Genomic DNA, 22,160 nt, shown 5'->3' with positions numbered 1-22,160 from the left:
TTTTACAACAGCCTTTCTTTTCCATCTGTCAAAATCTGCGGTGGTTGTGTGATGGTGACAAATGAAACTGTTCTCCCGAGGACACGGTGGAATACTGTGCATTTGCGCAACTCCTTCTTTGCCAGTTTGACTATAAACTGGACACTGTAGATGAATTGTATTATATGTTATGTTAGACCTGCATCACAAATCAGTCCTCGAAAGATTGGATAGTAACAGCTTGGAAATGGGTAGTCAATCAATTTCAAGGGATTTCATCATCTACGGTCCATAATATCATCAAAAGGTTCAGAGAATCTGGAGAAATCACTGCATGTAAGCGGCAAGTCCCAAAACCAACATTGAATGCCCGTGACCTTCGATCTGTCAGGCGGCACTGCATCAAAAACCGACATCAATGTGTAAAGGATATCAGCACATGGGCTCAGGAACACTTCAGAAAACCAATGTCAGTCAATACAGTTCGGCGCTACGTCCGTAAGTGCAACCTGAAAGTCTACTATGCAAAGCAAAAGCCATTTATCAACAACACCCAGAAACGCCGCCGGCTTCTCTGTGCCCGAGCTCAGCTAAGATGGACTGATGCAAAGTGGAAAAGTGTTCTGTGGTCCGACGAGTCCACATTTCAAATTGTTTTTGGAAATTGTGGATGTCGTGTCCTCCGGGCCAAACAGGAAAAGAACGATCCGGACTGTTATGGACGCAAAGTTCAAAAGCCAGCATCTGTGATGGTATGGGGCTGTGTTAGTGCCAATGGCGTGGGTAACTTACACATCTGTGAAGGCACCATTAATGCTGAAAGGTACATGCAGATTTTGGAGAAACATACGCTGCCATCCAAGCAACGTCTTTTTCATGGACGCCCCTGCTTATTTCAGCAAGACAATGCCAAACCACATTCTGCACATGTTACAGTGAAATAGTGCAGGTACTAGACTGGTGTGCCTCCGGTCCAGACCTGTCTCCCATTGAAAATGTGTGGCGCATTATGAAGCGTAAAATACGACAACGGAGACCCCAGACTGTTAAACAGCGCGAGCTGTACATCAAGCAAGAATGGGAAATAATTCCACCCACAAAGCTTCAACAATTAGTGTCCTCAGTTCCCAAATGTTGTTAAAAGAAAAGGTGATGTAACACAGTGGTAAACAGGACCCTGTCGCAGCTTTTATGGAACGTGTTGCAGCCCTAAAATTCCAAGTTAATGATTATTTGCAAAAAACGATAAAGTTGATCAATTTGAACATTAAATATCTTGTCTTTATAGCGTATTCAATTAAATATAGGTTGAACATGATTTGAAAAATCATTGTATTATGTTCTTATTTATGTTTAATACAACGTCCCAACTTCATTGGAATTGGGGTTGTACAATTATTTTCCAAGTAACATTCAACAAGTTGTATAAGTAGTACAAGTCAGAAAAAAGAGAAAATGATCATTTGCAACAAGAATAGCCTCAGAAAGGGCAACTAGATTGGGGGAAAATGCTACTATGCTTTCTGACTACTACTCTCGGTGCTCTTGAGCAAGGCGCTGATCCCCCAACCGTTGCTCAAGAAGGGGAAAAAATTCAGTAACTCAGACCCATACACTCAGCGATTTGCCCTTGCACATAAAACAACTCGCTACAACGGAAAAACTCAGATAGTATTCTTATCAGACAACATGTTGAGACACTACATAAGCTGATTGCTTTTATTATTATTATTATTTTTTTTTTTGAACCACAAACAACATAGTACCATTGTCAAGGAAGAAGTGGATTGCCCTGGCAGCTTTAGCTCTTTTATAACAATACAAAGAGAGGAAAGGATGAGAAATAAAAGTCTGGCTATTTAAGAGGCTGTTGGCTCCATTCATGAACTGTACTGGTGCATTTTTGTGGCAGAGGCTCTCCACGCTTCGCTTTTCAGCCACAAGTTTATATGAAACTCTAAATATAGTTAAGTATTATTGTGTAACACAATACTCTAGATACTGTATTGGTACAGATTGTTCTGTGTGGATCTCGCTTCAAACCTGGAAATATATTTTTGTCGTGAAAGCACTTGTGATACGACATGGCATTTTTGATTGGCTGTTACACCTGCAACGTTGCGGCGCCGTTCACCTGTGATTCGAATCTTGAATTGTAGCAAAACCAGAGGCCCACGGCCGGCCACTCACGAAAACTAGTTGCAGAAGCACGCACACTGCGCAACAGTTCAGCCGGGTTCGGACACGTGTGGTGTATCTGTCGTTGCATGCTTGCCTGGTTCTCTGTGTGGTTTGCCTGACTGGTCACTTATTTGGAAAGTATTTATTTGTGAAAGTTCTCCTGAGGTTTGTTATACTCTGCGAGCTCTGCGATGGCCACATGAAGGCAATGACAATGTGTGCACCGATGGCTGCCACAACCTATAACACAGTATATCCATTGAGACAAGACCTAGAAGCATCACTTCAGCTCATCTGGCTAGACTTAAGTCTTCATCTTGCCATTGATACATGTGCGGCCTGACCATGAGCTCCCAATGTTACATTATTATCAAGATCATCTAACGCGTGCACCCAAGGGAAAGTAGAGAGGATAAAGACTGTGAGCTGGTCTCTGAGGCAGACACGGTGCAGCTGCTGCCTGCGGGGAACGTGGGAGAAAATTTCAAATTGTAATTCAGGCTCTTAACATTTATGAAATGCAAACAAGCAGAAGGGTGTGACCTTGGAGATGTGAACAGATGGATAAACTATGAATATGGTTGAGATTACTGTCAAACGCTTGCGCAAATTCCACTACACACTATTTGTGCCTGATAGATTAATTTTTTTTTTCCAGTGACAAAAGATTTTCAGCCTTGGGGTTTGGGGCCAGAATCCCTCCAAATTATGAGGTGAGTCTTTGTCCATCTGCATTCAATTGACCTTCACTTCAGACGACATTATGCACACTCTATATTCAGGTCCCTTTTCAAATAACCTGGAAATGCACATGCACATGATGATTTCCATAGAAAAAGAAAAAAAAAAAAAGAAATTGACAACACAATTCGTCATGCGATCCCAGTCTCGCATTTAAAACTGATTATGTTGTTGTTTATATTCATTAAACCCTTACCTTGGACTATCAACTGGTTCTGAGAAAATAATGTGTCAGGCTCAAATAATAGAGCCCTTGGTGGTGATGTTCAATTTCCATTCATTACATTCAAGAACTCATAATTGGACTTTGGCAACCGCAAGCTTCCAGTGATGGCTTGCAACTTTGGGGAGTAGCATCAAACGCGAGAGACGCGCACACACAAACTGGTTTTTCATGTTCTAGGGATTCCTAGGGCCACAAAACGTGATTAATAGTTTTTGATTTAAAGCAATTATTGTTGTTTTAATTTGAATTCCCCTGCTTAAAAATGAAAAAAAAAAAGATCATGATTATTTCAAATGCTCTCCCCCTTCCTTCTTATGCAATGGACTATTCCATCTTCTTACTGCGCGTGTGCAGACATGAATCAGGAAGATCACAGCAAAACAAAGTTGCACACTTCGTGAGGAAAACAAGGTTATGCCAGTGGAGCGGAGAAAAGGAGAAAGTTTAAATGAGAAAAAACAGTTTTTATCAAAAACATTTTCACGGTCACACTGAATGTGCGTAACCAACAGCAGATTGCATCTTACATTTTCATTGGGTTAGGTCCTTCGTAATTAGAATTTCAAACAGCGCCAATATAAGAACTCATTGTTAACGGAGGTTCCTTTTACTCTTAGGGACAATTGATAGAATTTTCAGCTCTTTTTCTCCCCCCACCCACCTTTGCTTAAATTCACCTCAAGACATTTCTCCTATCATTGGGTGCTAAATAAATCTAATTTCATATTAGTATTATTATTTACCGTATGTGCGAGTAAAAAACAACAACAACAAAAAAACAGGAATGCATGATTATGAGTTGGTACTGTTCAGTAATTAAGTTTTGATTAGAAAAGCTTAAGTGAGAATAATTACATTAACGACACTGCCGTAGATGATCAGATGGAGCTGGCGCACAATAAAAGATCACTGTGGAGCACCTGAACAAGTGGCCATGACTGATGTCATTCGTCGCACTTGTGCATTACTGATGCCATTTGTCACACCTCCTTATTACTGATGGTATTAGTCACACCTATGCAGTGCGCAGCGGAAGACGACCGTAGCGGCGGAAGGAAGATATGCATGATTCATTGTAATAGCGTTCTCTCCTATCTCTATATATGTGAATTTTTCATTCATACATTGAATAATTGAAACAACAAATATGCAGCCAGCTGGAGAGGAGTTACTTGGTTTGGCTGTCAACAAAACAGAAAAACAAAAACAAATGTCTTTAATGACAAGAAGGACCTACCGGCATGTTTGGTCCAAAATCCCACGCTGCACTACGTTTTGGGATAGCGTCAGCTGTCATGGCCACTGGGAACAAATTGTAGACCTAGCCTTAATAGTTTTCTTTCAAAATAATCATCACACTAACAATACTTATACTAACGATAATAATCATTTGTACAATTTAAAACAATTTTGAGTAGCAAAGAAAAAGGATACAGAGGAAACACAACACGCAACCAGTGCTTTAAAACTTTTGTTTCTCTCTGACTGCTTGTTTATGTCCATGTTAATAGCCAGTTGTAATGAGAATTCAATAGGCTCTTTTAAAAAGACCTAAAAAGGAAAATGGTTGCAGTCTTTTCACGTATAACTGTTAATTGTTTGAACGAGCTGCTCAAAAGATGAATTTCAGTCAAACATACGCTTCAATTGCTATTAAATGGACAAGATTGTAATATTGTTAATGAAATATGCAGTCAGTTTCAATTTACTGTGTTTCTGTCCAGGTATCTCATGACTTCGCCATCAATTTCAATCCAGAAGATGATGAATGTGAAGGTAAGGTTGAATAGTTTGATGGAAATAACGCTCCGATCCATAGCACTTCTGCTGGTTGCAGCCAAGTTATGTTTGGCCTCAATTGATTAAAAAAAAAAAAAAAAAAAAAATCACTTCCACACAAGCAACCATATTCTGAACAATGAGTTATTATGGATGATTACACCTCTCCCTTGTCACGCATCCGCATCAAGATGAATCAGTAGACACCATTTTTCATGACGACCATGTGATAATTAACAGAAGTTATCTGAAAATGCTGCTTATACATAAATACACTACTCACAAAAAGTTAGGGATCAGGTGAAATTTCAGGATGAACCTCGGGTGCTATTTGCTATCGGGTGCTATTATATAACTATTACAGTTGAATTTAGTCCGATCTTCTCGAAACGTTTTCCAAATGTTCAATATTTCGGGACTTTTTGCGCAACTTGCTGTCCTCACAGTTCCTCGCCATTTGGGCGGCTTCAAACAGAATGTTCTCAGAGGGGTGTGGCCACTGAGCTTAGAGTGTCACAGAGTGTTATCAGTAGGTACGGAGCGACCGGAAGAGTCGCAGAAAGGCATAGAAGTGGATGTCATTGGACATCTGAACAAAACTCAAAACAACTGTTTTGAGTTTTGCCATTCAGCTCCTTGAGGGAAAAGCAAGATGTGCAGTACAGTTGGCCATGTGCATTCAAAAAGAAATCCCAAGGTCAAATTTGGTTCACCTGTAAAGGTTATAGTGCATTTTAGTCATCATGAAATTTCAACTGAAAGCCCAATATCCCAAACGTTTGGTGTGTAGTGTACAGGATTTGTATATGAGTGTTAAACTAGAATGACTGGCGGTAAATAATGTTTACTAACCAATACAGGCCTAGACTGAATATATAACGACTGGTAAACCGTTTTCTGATTGGACTCAGAAGAGCCAGTACCAAGTCACGTTTTCATGGATTCCACATTGATCAGTAAATATATATGCAGTTCGAGGGTTTGGGTCTCTTGTGTGTTTTGCCCTTCTGTCATAACACAAAGCATCCACTTTTCAAGTCTTCATCTTTCTCCTTTTTTTGGTGGCTGACGGTGGTGTTGTTGTGTTTGATCAGAGATCCAAGGAGTGGTTGAGGCATACCAGAACTGCCTTCCTAAAATCCAGCTGTACGGCCCCACCAATGTTTCTCCCATCATTAACAGGATAGCCAAGCTGTCAGCTGGCGACGGCAACATTAAAGACGCGTCTGTGAGTGTCTCGCTACGCATGCATATAATGTATAATGTAATGCATCCTGTGTTATTGTTGCCTCCCACCGAGTGTCTTGTGTGAACAGCCTGTGGTTTAACTCACTCTTCACAGTAATGAAGCGGAGAGGAAAAGAAGACCTTTATAAATGCACAAGTATTGTTCTTTTATCTTGGACCGCAGTCACATACTAACGCAATATTTGTGGGACATATAATATTATTGGCATGTTGCCATTGTTCTGCTTGTTTATCTCATTTTGTATAATTCAGGTCACAATCTGTTCTTTGGAGAACAAATCAGGAATTGTTGGTGATTTTGGTCTCTTTGCTTTTTATTCTTCTTTAAATCTTTGAATGATACCACCCGGTTGACCACATCCTGCAGCGCAATGAGGCTGATGACAACACTTACAAAAACACTCTCCATCTTCCAACAGCGGTACCACATCCTGCTCATCCTCACTGATGGCGTGGTGACAGATATGGCGGACACGCGCGAAGCCATCGTGCGGGCCTCCTCCCAGCCTCTCTCCATAATAATTGTTGGGGTCGGCAACGCAGACTTCACAGACATGCAGATTTTAGACGGCGATGACGGTGTCTTGCGCTCACCGAAGGGCGAGCCGGTCCTCAGGGACATCGTGCAATTCGTGCCCTTCCGGGATTTCAAGACGGTGAGTTACCGCTGTCCAGGACAATATGTTTTCATCGACAGAGGTTAATTTGCCTACTTATGTTTGTGTGTGCGGTGGTCGATCTGTAAGCACGCCAAATAACGAAACAAAACATCCAGCTAGTGTAGTACTGTAGAGAGTTGCCACCCTGCAGTTGTGTTACGTGAATTGGGATTACAGCCACTGTACAAAGGTTTCGATTGTCTACAAGGTGGTGAAGGTATGTGAATGTGATTGAAAAGACGTGCAAGCAAGGCGGCCTACAAACTTGGCTCACTTACGCCAGTTCTGTTGGGAGGAACGAGTCTAAAATTCCTCCCAACTATTGTGAGAAGCTTGTGGAAGGATATCCCAAAAAGTTTGAGTCAAGTCATACAGTTTAAAGGCAATGGTACGAAATATTAATGAATTGTAAGTACAATTCTGACTTTGATAAAAGAAATGAAAAATTGCCCCCCCCCCACCCCAAAAAAAATATTGTCTTATTATTCTGGCATTTAGCTAAAAGAAATAATTTTCCATCCATCCATTTTCTGAAGCCGCTTCTCCTCACTAGGGTTGCGGGCGTGCTGGAGCCAATCCCAGCTGTCATCGGGCAGGAGGCGGGGTACACCCTGAACTGGTTGCCAGCCAATCGCAGGGCACATAGAAACAAACAACCATTCGCACTCACATTCACACCTACGGGCAATTTAGAGTCTCCAATTAATGCAGGTTTTTGGGATGTGGGAGGAAACCGGAGTGCCCGGAGAAAACCCACGCAGGCACGGGGAGAACATGCAAACTCCACACAGGCGGGGCCGGGGATTGAACCCGGGTCCGCAGAACTGTGAGGCTGACGCTCTAACCAGTCGGCCACCGTGCCGCCAGAAATAATTTTGGTTATCATAATTGAACTAAAACAGGAAAAGTTTAGTCTGGTTTCATGTCAGAAAGTGAAGGAAAATAAAAAGGACGTCAATTTCTATAGCTTATGTAAACTTCTGGTTTCAACTGTACATACAATCAGTTCCAACTGTCTACAAGGTCGTGAAGGTGTGCGAGTCTGGGGGCGGGGCCAGTGCAACTGGGGAGAGTCAATGTGCTTCTGCGGAGCCGCGGACAGCAAGTTGACCTAATGACCTCTTTGATTTCAAGACGTGACATCACAAGTGTTTAAGCCTTGGCAGAAGTCTGCTGTCTCTCAGTAGGCTATTCATCTTGTTTTGTGATTTTCCATTTTGATAAAATGATTTTATTCCCCCGCTCTTAAAAAAAAACCAACAAAAAAAAACCATAAAGACGACAAAATAGTCAAAAGCATCCCAGTTCACAGAGCCGCAAAAAAAATGGTAAACACTGTCATTTGCATGCCAGGCGAGTACCGCGAGGATGTGCACCAACTGCTTGCATTCACTCTCCCGAGTCTTAATCAAAAAGCATATTTTTAATATTCTACGCAACGTTTATTTGGTTTGCGGGGGTGATGTGTTGCCAATGGTCACAGCAAATGCATTATCTTGAGTGACACATCCACACACACACAATAAAAGCTGAATGAATGTAACGTACTGGCTCATGACCTACGTTATTGAAAAGAAATGTTTTTCAGTTTCTTCGATGAAAAGAGTAACACCATCTTTTTTTGGAAACATCCACTGTGAGACTCTCACAGTGGATGTTTCCAAATCCATCCACTCTCTGAAGAGTTTGCTCTCTAATGCGCAGTTGTCGCATAAAAAGTGACGGCCAAGACACAGTTTGTTTTTGTTTTTAAGATTAACAACAGCCCTGTGTGTACATTGTTCATACGTGGGAATGTAAAAGGTAGACTGTCTCTGTGTCTCAATCCGCAATATGCGGAACGTCACGTGACCAAAGGTGGAAAACAGCTTAGCGTACTTCCTGTGTATGCTGCGATCACTCGTATAACTACAGGTTGATGACATGATGGTTTGAAGCCGGATTTGCTAAAATATTGTTTTCTTTATGGCTAGTGTCTTGGGACAAAAGGTAAATACATGTATATCATTTATTTATACAAATATGATGTATATACGAACGAAGCCTAAACATTGGATATCGTCATCTTTGGTAGCGCTTGAAGGCAACTTGTGTAAAACAAAAGCTATTGGAGACGTTTTAGCTTTAGACCACCTGTGTGAGGCGTGGTGCGATTGACAGGTGATCAGTCCACGTGGACCCTTCCACTCACCCCAAGTCAACTGGGATGAGCTCCATTTTCACTGTGTCCTGGAGCAGGATAAGCGGTAAAGAAAACGAACGGACGAACACAGACGTCGGCAGAAGGGAAACAATTAAGAAATGCAGGGCATCAGTGAAACGACGTACATAAGAAATGGAGATTGCCTTTTAAATGACTCTATCGCTATCTAAGCTCTCAGCTGTGGGAAAGTCACGAGTCTGAATACTTGTCAGTCTATCAACGTCTCTGCTATGATTGACAGGTGATGCCTCCGGGGTCTAAACCCGCCAGAGTTCCCAGCTCCGATCGAGGGGCATAATAAATGAACTTCCAGTAGGTCTCACCAATGTTCAATGAATGTGTTGCAGGCTTCACCAGCAGCGTTGGCCAAATGTGTCCTGGCAGAGGTGCCCAAGCAGGTTGTGGAGTACTACAGCCATAAGGCCATCCCCCCTATGTGTCCAGCGAGGGACTCGCCCACACCCATCCTCACCCCGGTTGCCACCAGCCCGACAGAGTAACCCCTAAACAAGTCCTGAACTGTGACAGCGGCACCTGTCCCTCAAACTGAGACAGGGGAGAGGGAGGACTGCCTCCTGGGATAAGATGAGAAAAAAAAAATCCTCAACATCATTTATTCCACTCCTACAGAAGATTGTCTCGACTTTCCACCAGGGCCTGTGAGTTACGTTTTTCCGCTCGGTGTGGATTCGCCACATCACCCTGGCTTTGCAACGGAACCATCCCAGCTGAATCAGCATCTGAAGGATTATATTTCTTTGTCTTGGCTTTGTGCATGCCAGCCAATCTGTCATCCATTAATCACAGACGGAGGACTGATATTCATCACCGGTGCTGAAATACAGCCTCTTAGTTTTTGTCTCATTTATTTTCATTTCTGCCAGTATCATCATTTAACAATATATTACAAAGAGTAACACAAGCAATCAGGCTGTGATACATTCATCACAATGAAAGCTGATGCAGTTCCTATTGTGGGCATGCGACACTGACCTGTCATCACATGTACTGGAATGTGTTTGGCTTCATTTAAGGACACTATTTCTTGATCAAATCTTCACGAGGATGACACGTTAAAATGATCCACTCGGCGGGGTTCACAAAGGTCATGCTTACAAAGTCCAGAAATGGATCAATTAATAACACTGCTTGACCTTTTGTGGTCATCAGTATTAATCACCTACTTCCCAGTTCATTGGACCATCAAACATTATCACCGATATCACCATCATCACTGATTTGTCACATGTCGTGATTATCTTCATCTGCCTGTGAAACTGCCTCTGGCCTACGGACATAAAAACATGACATTTCCCAACGATTTGTAACTTTGTCAAGTGGCTAATATATTGTAAGTATTGTTTACATTCGCTCAACCTTTACGGTAGTAGACGTCTTTCTGCAACTTTGTTGTTTCACCGATCAGATTCGTTGAAAGCACAAAGCCGAGCTGCAACACAAACAGAAAATTGAATACGATTATATTCACTAGTGTGCATATAAGAAGAGAATATATGTACGTGTTACAGTTCTTTATAAATAGTCTACACAACCCTGTTTAAAGGCCAGGTTTTTTGTTGTATATAAAAAAAAAAAAATCATATCAAAACCTTTTCCCACAATGAATGTGACCTAGACCCTGTACAACTAATTTTTTATTGTCTTTTCGAGAGTGGAAGTAAAAATAAACAACTGAAATAATGTGATTGCACAAGTAAGCACAACGTCTTACAACTAGGATGTGACTCTATTCAGAATTACCCACTCACATTCAAACTCATGTTAAAAAGGTGTCAGCACACACCTGCCAGGATTTAACGTGGCTCTTATTATTAACCCAATGCATTTCGGGTGTTCTGGGAGGCTTTTGTGCTAACACTGACTCCCATTTAATATGCAATGCAATTGGTTAATTCTGAACACAGCCACATCCCAGTGGAATTTATCTTGGTCTCATTTTTTTCCCATAAAACCAGGCATTTGAACAGGGGTGTGTCGACTTGTTAAATCCACTGTATATAGGTCATTTTCTTCTATTATCATATTAAACACCATGTAATGATAGCACAGGCCGCCAAGCAAGGTGCTACACTGCTCGGAGGGAGCGGTTTAAAGCAAAGATGCAATGATAGCGAACCTGTGAGATGTCTGGGATTGAACCAGAAACTCTGATTACAAAATTACATGTATACCTCCTCAGCCGTGGCGTGGAAAAAAGTAAAAAAAAAAAAAAAAAAGCAGTTTCCCAAAAAGTTCATTTTGGGCGTAAAATGTTTTTGTCTCTTGTGAATGGAACCCATATCCCATCATTGAATATCCCAATGTGCATTACAAAACAAAATGCTTGAACATCTGAACATGAAGTCAACTAACATTGTTTCCAATACACATTTTTTCATAAGGATTGAGTCGTATTTTGTAACAAAAATGAATGCGCTCATTACTGGAAAACTGACACAGTATTTGTTGTTTGGTTGGCTTTATACACTGCACAAAAAACGTAACCCTTTTTTTTTTAACTCCCATTTTTCATCAGCTGAACTTAAATATCTAAGACTTTTTCTACGTACACGAAAGACCCACTTCTAATTTTTCCCATTCCTGACCAACGTCAAATGCCAGACAATGTTTTATAAGATTATTCTTTAAGAGTATCCTTGTGGCACGGTGCCCCACTGGTTAGCACATCTGCCTCGCAGTTCTGAAGACCCACGTTCAAATCCGGTTTCCTCCCACATCCCAGAAACATGGACTGGTAGATTCATTGAAGACTCCAAAATTGCCCGTAGGTGTGAATGTGAGTGGTTGTTTGTCTCTATGTGCCCTGCGATTGGCTGGCGACCGGTTCGGTGTGTACCCCGCCTCTCGGGCAGAGTCGACTGGGATAGGCTCCAGCATACCGCTGACCGTAGTTAGGATAAGCGGTGCGGAAGATTTATGGGTGGATTATCCTTAGGAGTTTATTTGTCCCAATTTTAGGGTCCGAAACAGGTCGGTGTCTTAAATAATGAACGTGTTCAATTTTTACAACCACAACTCTTCATGTATGTTGGCAAAGCTGTCGTCTCCCCGAGTCGTGACGCCGTGAATTGTGACGTGCAGAATCGTCGTGATAGACAATCACGACGTGCCCTGACTCAGCAAAAGGAAAAGACCCAAAATAAAAACACTTTTCCCACTTTTCATCATTAGCTCCTCTGGAGCTCCCGCAGCTCTCCCTTGATGCACTCTTATCGACTGGTGGATACACAACGTACACGTACACAAGCATGCGGTGTTGTTGGACTGCTTTGAAGAAGCCAACTGTGGAGGGCTGGCCTGTCACACACAGGAAAACTATTGATCCAGTGGGCCTCGATATGGACCTGTACCAATGTAAATGATCCTAAAGGAAGTATGGCCCTGTAACAAAAAAACAAAACAAAAAAAACAACAACAACAAAAATGCTTCATGTGATTGGCGTGCAATACTGCGGGATGGGATGGGGAAAAAAAGAGAATGAAAAACAACACAACTGGAGTAAACATCAATCACAATTCATGGAAAGAGCTTGTCTTGGCTTATCTCAGCATGTCAGCACAATGCTACGCTTGTGTAAAAAGTTTCAATCTGTGCGTTACAATTTCCACAAGCGAGTGTCACTACCAAATGGTAATCAGAGAGCTGAGGAATATTGTCAAAACGTTTTATCTCAGTTACCAGCTTGCCGCTCGTTCATAAACGTCGAGCGTCAAGTCAGTGGTGAAGGATTGCAAACACGTATTCAAGGGTTGCTCTTGTTCAAATCTGCACCGAAATTTCAAATAGTCATATATCACAAATGATAATGAGGACATACTGCAAGCATTTTAACAAACATGAACAATAGTTGAAAAACCCCATTACCCCTGATTTCTGATTCCAAAACTAGTTCATAAATTCCACGTGCAAATATGATGAGGCGATTAAAGATTTTTATGGTTGCACGGTCATAACGGCCCTCTGAGGAAAACCGTAACTACAATATGGCCCGTGACAAAAATGAGTGTGACACCCGTGCTTTCGAGGTTCCACTGTAATGACACTGACATGAGCTTGGTTTTCAAGCATTTTGATGCATTTCTCATTAGGACACTTCCCTTTTACCACACGCAGCTGCTACTGTCCAGAACAAGGTTTACAGTTCATAACACCAATATGCAACATTCCACATGGTTAAGAAAACAATCCAGGCGTCATGAGTGAATATTTGACTTTTTTTAAAAGAAGGAAATAAAGGGACTTTGTGCATGCTTACTTCGATTGTTAACCTGTGCTGTGTTGTCTTTTCTTTTGACTTGATGTGTGTGTGATTTGCAAGCCTGCATTTGCACAAACGATGTTCGTGTGGTTGACGCTCTGTCTTGCGGTTATGTAAATAAACCTGACAGTATGAAAAGAGCAGCGTCTCATCATTCTGATGACGAATCCATACCTAAATGTGAACACATATGCATCGTGTATATTGTATATATGTTCCTTTAGCTGAGGAGAAACACAAACGACTCATCGGGAGTGCTAATGTGCTCGATGACATAGTTTCTGCTATCAGGTGCACATTGGCTCTGTGCGCTTTGGCTGGTGATGACGACGCGAGCACTTAGTGGACGGCATGACGCACTGAGCCTAGTCTTTAATTCCATCACAGCTCCTTTCATTTAACAGCTATTGTCGAGGGCGCTGAAAAACGGTTGTTTCCATGGTGACACCTACTTGTGGGGAGGCCTTCATTTTTGTCAGATTCAGGGACACAAATACAGGATGCACCACAGACTGCAGGGAACTGAAAAAAGTAGACTGTGCTAAATGCGATGGCTGCAGGGGTTGGCGAGGTCACTTATCTTCCCTCAAGCCTGCAGCGGCGCAGGTGAATGCCACGATCAATTGAGACCTCCTCGCCCTCATCTTATCTTTCGCTGTGTTGTTTTCTGTCTGCTTGGAGTGATCAATGTAAACAATTAAAAACAACTTAATGACCGGTACGGACAATGAAACCGAAAGCAGGCATCCACTCTGGCATGAGTGGTTGTTTTGACAAATGATACGACGAGCGCTCACGCCAACGCTGCAGGATTCAAATAGAATTAAGACAGCATTGCGTTATAGTACAGATACAGGATTTTAAAAATTACCAATAAACGGAAGAGTTACAGAAATGATGATGTTTCTTTCAGGTGTCTGTAGTTGTCATCCACGTTGCAATTTGCATTATTGCCACCTCCAGGAATGGAGAGGAATTTCAGGGGAAGAAAACCACACTTTCAACCAACTTCTCTTTACCCTTTACAGTGTTACCTTGACTTACAAGTGGGCCCACTTATTATATATATTTTTATTTAGTTACGAGTCATGGTCACTTAATGTTGGGAGCCAAAATGTGAGTTTGGGTGAAGTGGGGAAAAAAAGGAGCAGGAGCACTTTCAGCCATTATTAAGTGGTATCGTCAAACACAGGAATACTCGCTAGGTGCTACAGTAGGCCAAAACTCGCGACGCTCACGTGAAAACTCACTAACTACACTTAAAACAACCAATTTCTTTGCATTTGTTTTTTTTTTAACACCATATAGTGCTATGTTTCCATTATTTCATTCACCACTAGCTGTTTTCAAAGCAGTTCCCCATATTGCCAGCTGTTTTAGAGCACTTTGACTGATCTTTCAAGACCCTCCGGATATTGTGTTCTGTGACCATTTAAGCACCGAACTACCAAAAGAAAGCGTAGACACTCTTCTTTGTTTCAAGCTTTTTCCGTTCTTTAGCAATAAGCAGCAGACCATGGGTTGTAGTGTAGTTTGCATTCTGTCTTTATTTAAATTTTACACAATTTCCCAACTTCATTTGAATTGGAGTTTGTCGTTTCAATTCTTTAAACCCATCTGGGTTTAGTTCTGCGGCAAAAACAGGAGGAGCCGATGAAAGAAAAGCGCCACCCTCGCCATTTGGTTGCCTGAGTGTAACGAGGATATGACTAATAGGAAGGCGGAGAGTGGAATATCTCAACTTTCTCCTCCTTCCCCCGAGAGAACATCGCACACCTTCGAAAGGCTTCCAGCGAGCGCCACTGATCTCTCTCACATGATTCTTTGTGCGGGCTCCCCACTGCACACAATAACACACAAACACTCAGTTACGAAGTGGGCGTGCATACGCAGGACATTACACACCTGAAATGTATCTCTCAGCCTTGCTGCTGAAATGAATGTTTTATTGAAATGAATGAAATGATTGACAGGATACTTTCATAACATATCAGTCGCAAAGAAGGTCTTCTCTAAGAAGACGCAGTTGCAAGATGTGTATGTGTTTATGTCGAAGTACCCACCTGCACTCGAGCTAGCTGTGATTAAAAGATCAAAAGGTCCTGGTTGATGCTGTAATCCTTGGTAAAGTTGTTTCTCATCTAAAACCATCAACTTCCTTTTTAAGGTCCTGTTCCAACTTCCTTTTTGAATCAGTTTGTGGCAAAGCCTTTTGTTATTATGGTCCCTAAAGATCTGAAAACAGCTGCTTGGGTGTACATTTTTAGAGACAAACTTAATACTCACTTTTTTTAGCGTAGCTTTTGATTAATTTTGAAGTTAGGACATTGTGTAAAATATATAAAAACAGAATTCAAGGATTTACAAATCATTTTCAACCTATATTCAATTGAATACACCACAAAGACAAGATATTTAATATTTAAACTGACAAATGTTGTTGTTTTTTAAACAAATATTCATTAATTTTGCATTTGATGCCTGCAAAACATTCCAAAAAAGCTGGGGCAGGGCTATGTTTAACTTTAAGTTCACCTTTCTTTTGACAACACTCATTCAGCATTTAGGAACTGAGGACGCAAGCTGTTGAAGCTTTGTAGGTGGAAGTCTTTCTCATTCTTGCTTGATGTACAACTTCAGTTGCTCAACAGTCCTGCCTCTCCATTGTTGTGTTTTGCACTTGATAGTGTGCCACATACTTTCAATGGCAGACATCTCTGGACTGCTGGCAGGCCAGTCTAGTACTCACACGCGTTTACTACGAAGCCACACTGTTGTAACATGCAGAATGTGGCTTTGTCTTGTTGAAATAAACAGGAACGTCCCTGAAAAAGACGTTGCTTGGATGGCAGCATATGTTGTGCCAAAACCTCTATGCATTAATGGTGCCTTCACAGATGTAGAAGTTACCCATGCCATGAGTACTGACACACCTTCATACCATCACAGATGTTGAATTTTTAACTTTGTGCGGATAACAATCCGGATGATATTTTCCAATTGAACTATCTTCCTGTGAAATGTTCCAAACTGGTGTTTATTAAGCATTCTTCAACTTTGCCATTGTTTTGTTGGCCCTGTCACAGCTTTTCTGGACCTTTTTGCTGGCATCAAATTCAAAATGAAAGAATATTTTCACTAAAACAATAACGTTCATCCGTTTTAACATTAAATATCTTGTGTTTGTAGTGTATTCAATTGAATATAGGTTGAATATAGGAGGATTTGCCAATCATTGTATTCTGTTTTTAATTTACATTTTACACAGCACCCCAACTCAATTGGAATTTTAGTTTACTCTAATAATTGAATTATTATCATTACTGCTGGTATATTATTATCCATCCATTTTCTGAGCCGCTTCTGCTTACTAGGGTTGCGGGCGTACTGGAGCCTATCCCAGCTGTCATCGGGCAGGAGGCGGGGTACACCCTGAACTGGTTGCCAGCCCAATCGCAGGGCACATACAAACAAACAACCATTCGCACTCACAGTCACACCTACGGGCAAATTAGAGTCTCCAATCAATGCATGTTTTTGGGATGTGGGAGGAAACCGGAGTGCCCAGAGAAAACCCACGCAGGCACGGGGAGAACATGCAAACTCCACACAGGCGGGGCCGGGGATTGAACCCATGTCCTCAGAACTGTGAGGCTGACGCTCTAACCAGTCGCCCACTGTGCTGCCTTATATTAGTAGTAGTAGTAGTAGTAGTAGTAGTAGTAGTAGTAGTAGTAGTAGTAGTAGTAGTAGTAGTAGTAGTAGTAGTAGTAGTAGTAGTAGTAGTAGTAGTAGTAGTAGTAGTAGTAGTAGTAGTAGTAGTAGTAGTAGTAGTAGTAGTAGTAGTAGTAGTAGTAGTAGTAGTAGTAGTAGTACTAGTAGTAGTAGTAGTAGTAGTATATGTTTAGCTTTTTATTTTTTTGGCTTTATCCAGTCTGTGGTGTTTTCCCACTATAAATTGCAAACTGTTGACAGTAAGCTAGTGCTTTAGTTGCCTTGCAGCGTGAGAAGTGTGTGTGTGTGTGTGCATCTGTTTATGTTTGTGGGTGGCATTGTTTTGTGTTGTTGTTTTGCTTGCTTTAAAAGCCCTTTGTGCTGAACTTGTACTTCTAATGTAAGAGTGCTATATATCAAAAAAAATAATAATAATCTGATTAACTGATTTATCAGGCACAAAACAACCAAGGAAGCTCATCCTGAAGATCAAATCTACCCTTTTAGAGACTTTTAAAGTCAGAACAAGAACCCTATTGTTGCAACGGCCAATCAGGACTGCCGGAAAAATTGTGGGTACCCCCCTACCCACCCTTGAGTACTTGCACTGCTGCTAGAACTAAGAGCATGGAAAATCCTCTTGGATCCACCACATCCTGGTCAGCACCTCTCCCAGCTCCTTCCCTCAGGTAGGCGCTATCGATCAATGCAAACTAAAACAAGCAGACATTCAAACGGCTTCTTCCCTCTTGCCATTCAATTGCCAGAGGCTAAGTGAGTAGCGTGTAGTGTGTTTTTATGTTTTTATGTCTGAAAAGTATTTTCTTTGTCAAAATGGCTGTCTATTGCCGTACTACAGGGAGCCCCTGTAGTAAATTCCTTGTGTTTTTCGTTTTTCTTTTTTTTTTGTGACATACTTGGCAAACAAAGAAGATTCTGATTCTGATTAAAAAATCACAATACAAGCACAACTCTTAGAGAAGCAAAAATCAGAGGTTCCTACTTTATTTCCCATCACAGTGATCAGAGAAATGAATCATCTCAGGTCAGTGATTTTCAGTGGATTTTCAGAGAATTATACCATTGACGAGTCCACACAAGTCCACAATTGTACAATTTAAGGATCATCCACATTGTAAATCTAAACCAAGTCATTTGCTTAATCTCAAAATGGGACCAACATGCACGGCATTTCTGAAGAAGCCCCAGTTAAAAAGCACCAGCTTTCTAATTGTCAGTTTATGAAAACGCTAATGAAACATTGCTATTAGGATTCGGCATGAATTTGCTCATAACACAAGCCACAGCACAAAGGTGTCTTTATAAGTCATCAATAAATAAAAAATTCCACCCCTTAACATATCTGAGAGCCGAGCATATCTTTAAGCCAATGGACTCCAATGAGCCACAAAACAAAAAGTGCAACGTCACAAGTCGGGACTATTTACATCTTGTCTGTGCATGCGGTTGAAATTGATATGATAAAACAAGACAAATAACAATTGTTATCACATTGATTGAATTAGGTTAGGCAAGGGGTTCATTGTGAAAATGTTTCTCTGGACCTTTTTTTCTTTGAATTCGCTACTTCACTACTTTAAGCTTTAGCGGTTAGCATGCTTTCCTGCTCTCTCCCACTTCCCTTTCTTGGTGTTTAGCTACACCCCGTGAGCTCTTTTAGCGATAATATAATGACACTTGTAATAAATGTTTTGCGCTTATGGAGACAAGGAGACAGAAATTCATAAATTAGGACTTCAGTCAAAGCCGCTAACCTGTAGCCACTGCGCGGCATGTTAGCTTAGTGCTCACATGCTGCCCTTTCTACTAACTAAAAAGTTTATTAGCTCGACCTCCGAAAGCCCAGAGAAAGACTTTATAGATACCCTAGAAGTCTAGACCTTAAGTTCCAATGTATTTCAAATAGTGCTCGATAGAGTGTTAGTTTTTAGAAAAATAACATTCTATTGAAGTACTGTACTTACGGTCCTGCAGTCCAGTCAGCATGAACATGTTAAAACTCTTAGTGGCCTACACATACAAGTACAATTATAAGTTGTTTAAAATGTGCTTCTTTCATTTTTATAACATTTGTTGTTTGCATTGGATGATTGTTAGTATGTATGGCGAACATTGTTTTGCTAATTAAGTGTGTGTAACAAGTGTGTTAAAAAATACTCAATTAAATTTATATTTACATGATTCTAATGACCACAAAAAGTTGGTGAGTAAATTTTTTTTTATCATGTATGTTCTATTTTCAGGACCATATTGAAAATTATGCTTGTGTCACGCTGCTGAGGTTCACAAATGTACTCATAAAATGCTCAAATCTGCCCAAAATGTCCACCCTGTCATTGCCTACTCTGTTAGCAAGCTCACATATTTTGCTGTTCGCACGTGCATTGTCTGCTTGCAGTTAACGTGCATAAAATCTACTGAATACAAAAACTATAAGGCGGCACAGGTGGCCGACTGGTTAGAGCGTCAGCCTCACAGTTCTGAGGACCCGGGTTCAATCCCCGGCCCCGCCAGTGTGGCGTTTGCATGTTCTCCCTGTGCCTGCGTGGGTTTTCTCCGGGCACTCCGGTTTCCTCCCACATCCCAAAAACATGCATTAATTGGAGACTCTAAATTGCCCGTAGGTGTGACTGTGAGTGCGAATGGTTGTTTGTTTGTTTGTATGTGCCCTGCGATTGGCTGGCAACCGGTTCAGGGTGTACCCCGCTTCCTGCCCGATGACAGCTGGGATAGGCTCCAGCACGCCCGTGACCCTAGTGAGGAGAAGCGGCTCAGAAAATTGATGGATGGACAAAGACTATAAAGTTCAATGGAAAATCTCAACTTTTTTTGTGATGACATGGCAAAGTATCAAAGCACCTTTTGGTGATATTGACTCAAACATGTGGAGGAACAACAAGTGCTCCAGCTCATGATGTCATCAGTGTAGGCAGCAGCATGAATCAGTGAAACGTATTAAAATACAAGCAGCAGATTAGGATAATTTCTTCCTCTGACTCCTCACATTTATGTAATTCTCCCTAAACTTGCACTTATTGCTAAATTACACAGCCATGTGCAACAAAGGCCTTTCGTTCTTACACCTCATAAAGAAAATAATAATTTCGTTTCAAAGCCGTTCGCAACGCTTTGTGGTGGTTAGAGGGAGCAACGACTGCCAGTGTTCATAGACTGCTGCATAGTGATGATTAGCAAATTATGCGTTCAGCGGTACCACTGGGCTTGTGCGCACGTGCTGATCACGGGTGTCACCGCATGCGCGGGCGTATGTTGTTTACTGAATGGATCAGTGAGCTTCAACGTTTAGGTTTCACGCGTTGGATGATGGATCATCACACGTGTTGCTTTGCTGGATGAATTGCTCTTTAGGTATATGCTTTGACAAAATAATTTCTGACTGTTGTTGATTTGGGGAAAAAAATAAAAATACAGGACTTGGCTGTGTAACCCAATGTTAACAACTCATTTCCAGCCACTAGGAGATGTGTCAGTCGTTCCGTGCTTTATTTGAAAAGCCCCTCACCTCCAGGTTAGTGCAATTCAAAGAGCTTCGCACTGGCAACTTCATATAGTAGTCGGATGAAATGAAAATAAGGTGGCACTAGTGTCTTGAGTAAAAGAAAACTGTTAATGCTTTGTCGTGAGTAAGTCTGCATTACTGGCAGTGTGCGGCTTAACTAGTGAAGAAAACCAACATACAGTTAAGTCAAAGCAAATCTGAAGAAATCAATATATAGCTACAAAAAGATAATAACAGGTGACAGCTCACGAATGTCTGCAGCCTTTTTCACACTCACGCACGTGCATTGCAATGTCAGTCATGCTGTGAGTCAGCACCACAGTACAGAGGTCACAATTGTGTGTTTGCCGTCTTATCAGAAAATGACATCTGTTATGGACTCAAATGCTATATGGGATGCGCAGCCCAAGGTAAAGGGCAGCGTGCGTCAACTGTGTTATTTGAAAAATATGTCATAACGCTAGGAGAAAATATTTTGTGCTTGAACTAAATTGAACATTCTTTTTTTTTTTTTTTTTTTTTTAAACATTTGACGCCATCTTTTGTGTAACATTATAGATGAAGAATCAGTAATAAGGAGTGTTTATTAAACAGAAATGCTGTAGAGCTAACACCGACTGTCACCATTTTTAAAGCATTATTAACTGTAAGGCAATATTTTAAGTGTCATTTTAATATTGCTATACACCATACAAGCATAAAAGGACGTTAACTATTCTAAATATTAAAATAAACATAAATTCTGCTATCAGAATACATAATGTGAATGTGTGTCACGGCTCAGATATGGCTCACGCATGTCAGTTTGTAACAATAGGCCAGTGTAAAAAGAGGTTAAACAAAGTTCAGAAAAACACTTCAACAGTCCATTTTACTTTAGTAGCAAGTGACGTTGTGAATGGTGGAGATGTTCTGCTTACTTCACATAAGGTCCGCTGTTTATTCTTCTTATCTTATCACGTTATTATTCTCTTGTTGTATAAGCTGCTCCTTCTTGCCACTTCAAGCCACTTGAGGCCAAAGGGTGGGGGGGGGGGGGAACAACCCAAAAAAGAACACGCTGAGTTAATCGTGTTGGCTGAAATGAGCTCTTGCTGAGGTCTCCCGTGATGTCATGTACGGTCATTTGCTCATGTTTCCCGATAACGCAGTTTTTCCAACGAGTTGGTTTATGTGTGCAAGGGTCAGTTGCGAACTGTTTTTATGTTTGTTCAAGATGCTCCAGTTCTGTCGCGTTTTGGTTGCATTGCTCGGTTGCATTGCGGCTGATTGATTTTATTTTATTTTTTTAAATCAATCACAGTTCATCAGCCAAATCCATAACTATATCAATAACCGAACTCAAAAACACCGAGAGAAAATGACAGATGCTTCAATGACTTTTATTATCGAGACAGATTGAAAACCCTCATCGTTTTGCGTCGTGGATGTAAAGGGAATAAATTGATGGACTTGTTTACGACCTCCGCTAACTCGTTGCTTCTGTCCAAGATAAATGGGCTTAATTTTCTTTGGTGCTCACACTGATGCGATGTGTGTGTGTGTGTGTGTGTGTGTGTGTATTATCTACAATCAACATGAGCAGGATCCCAACCTCACATTAGCCAAA

The 22,160-nt window shown here is 41.2% G+C and overlaps 1 protein-coding gene across 2 annotated transcripts in view; it reads left to right on the top strand.

Moving 5' to 3' along the window:
- Window positions 1-13,378, top strand: part of LOC133399262 (large ribosomal subunit protein eL13) — a 39,464-nt gene extending 26,086 nt beyond the window's left edge. Inside the window, exons 12-16 of one of the 2 annotated variants that reach the window (XM_061670669.1) lie at window positions 2,819-2,873; window positions 4,852-4,903; window positions 6,001-6,134; window positions 6,574-6,810; window positions 9,364-13,378. In XM_061670669.1, coding sequence (XP_061526653.1) covers window positions 2,819-2,873; window positions 4,852-4,903; window positions 6,001-6,134; window positions 6,574-6,810; window positions 9,364-9,516 — 631 coding nt within the window. In that variant the 3' untranslated portion in view covers window positions 9,517-13,378. The remainder of the gene's footprint in view (window positions 1-2,818; window positions 2,874-4,851; window positions 4,904-6,000; window positions 6,135-6,573; window positions 6,811-9,363) is intronic. The other variant, XM_061670673.1, reaches the window with a different exon arrangement.
- Window positions 13,379-22,160: the final 8,782 nt, after the last annotated feature.

This window comes from Phycodurus eques, chromosome 2, assembly GCF_024500275.1.
Source record: "Phycodurus eques isolate BA_2022a chromosome 2, UOR_Pequ_1.1, whole genome shotgun sequence".
NCBI lineage: Eukaryota > Metazoa > Chordata > Actinopteri > Syngnathiformes > Syngnathidae > Phycodurus > Phycodurus eques.
This window is presented reverse-complemented; position numbering and strand designations above follow the sequence as displayed.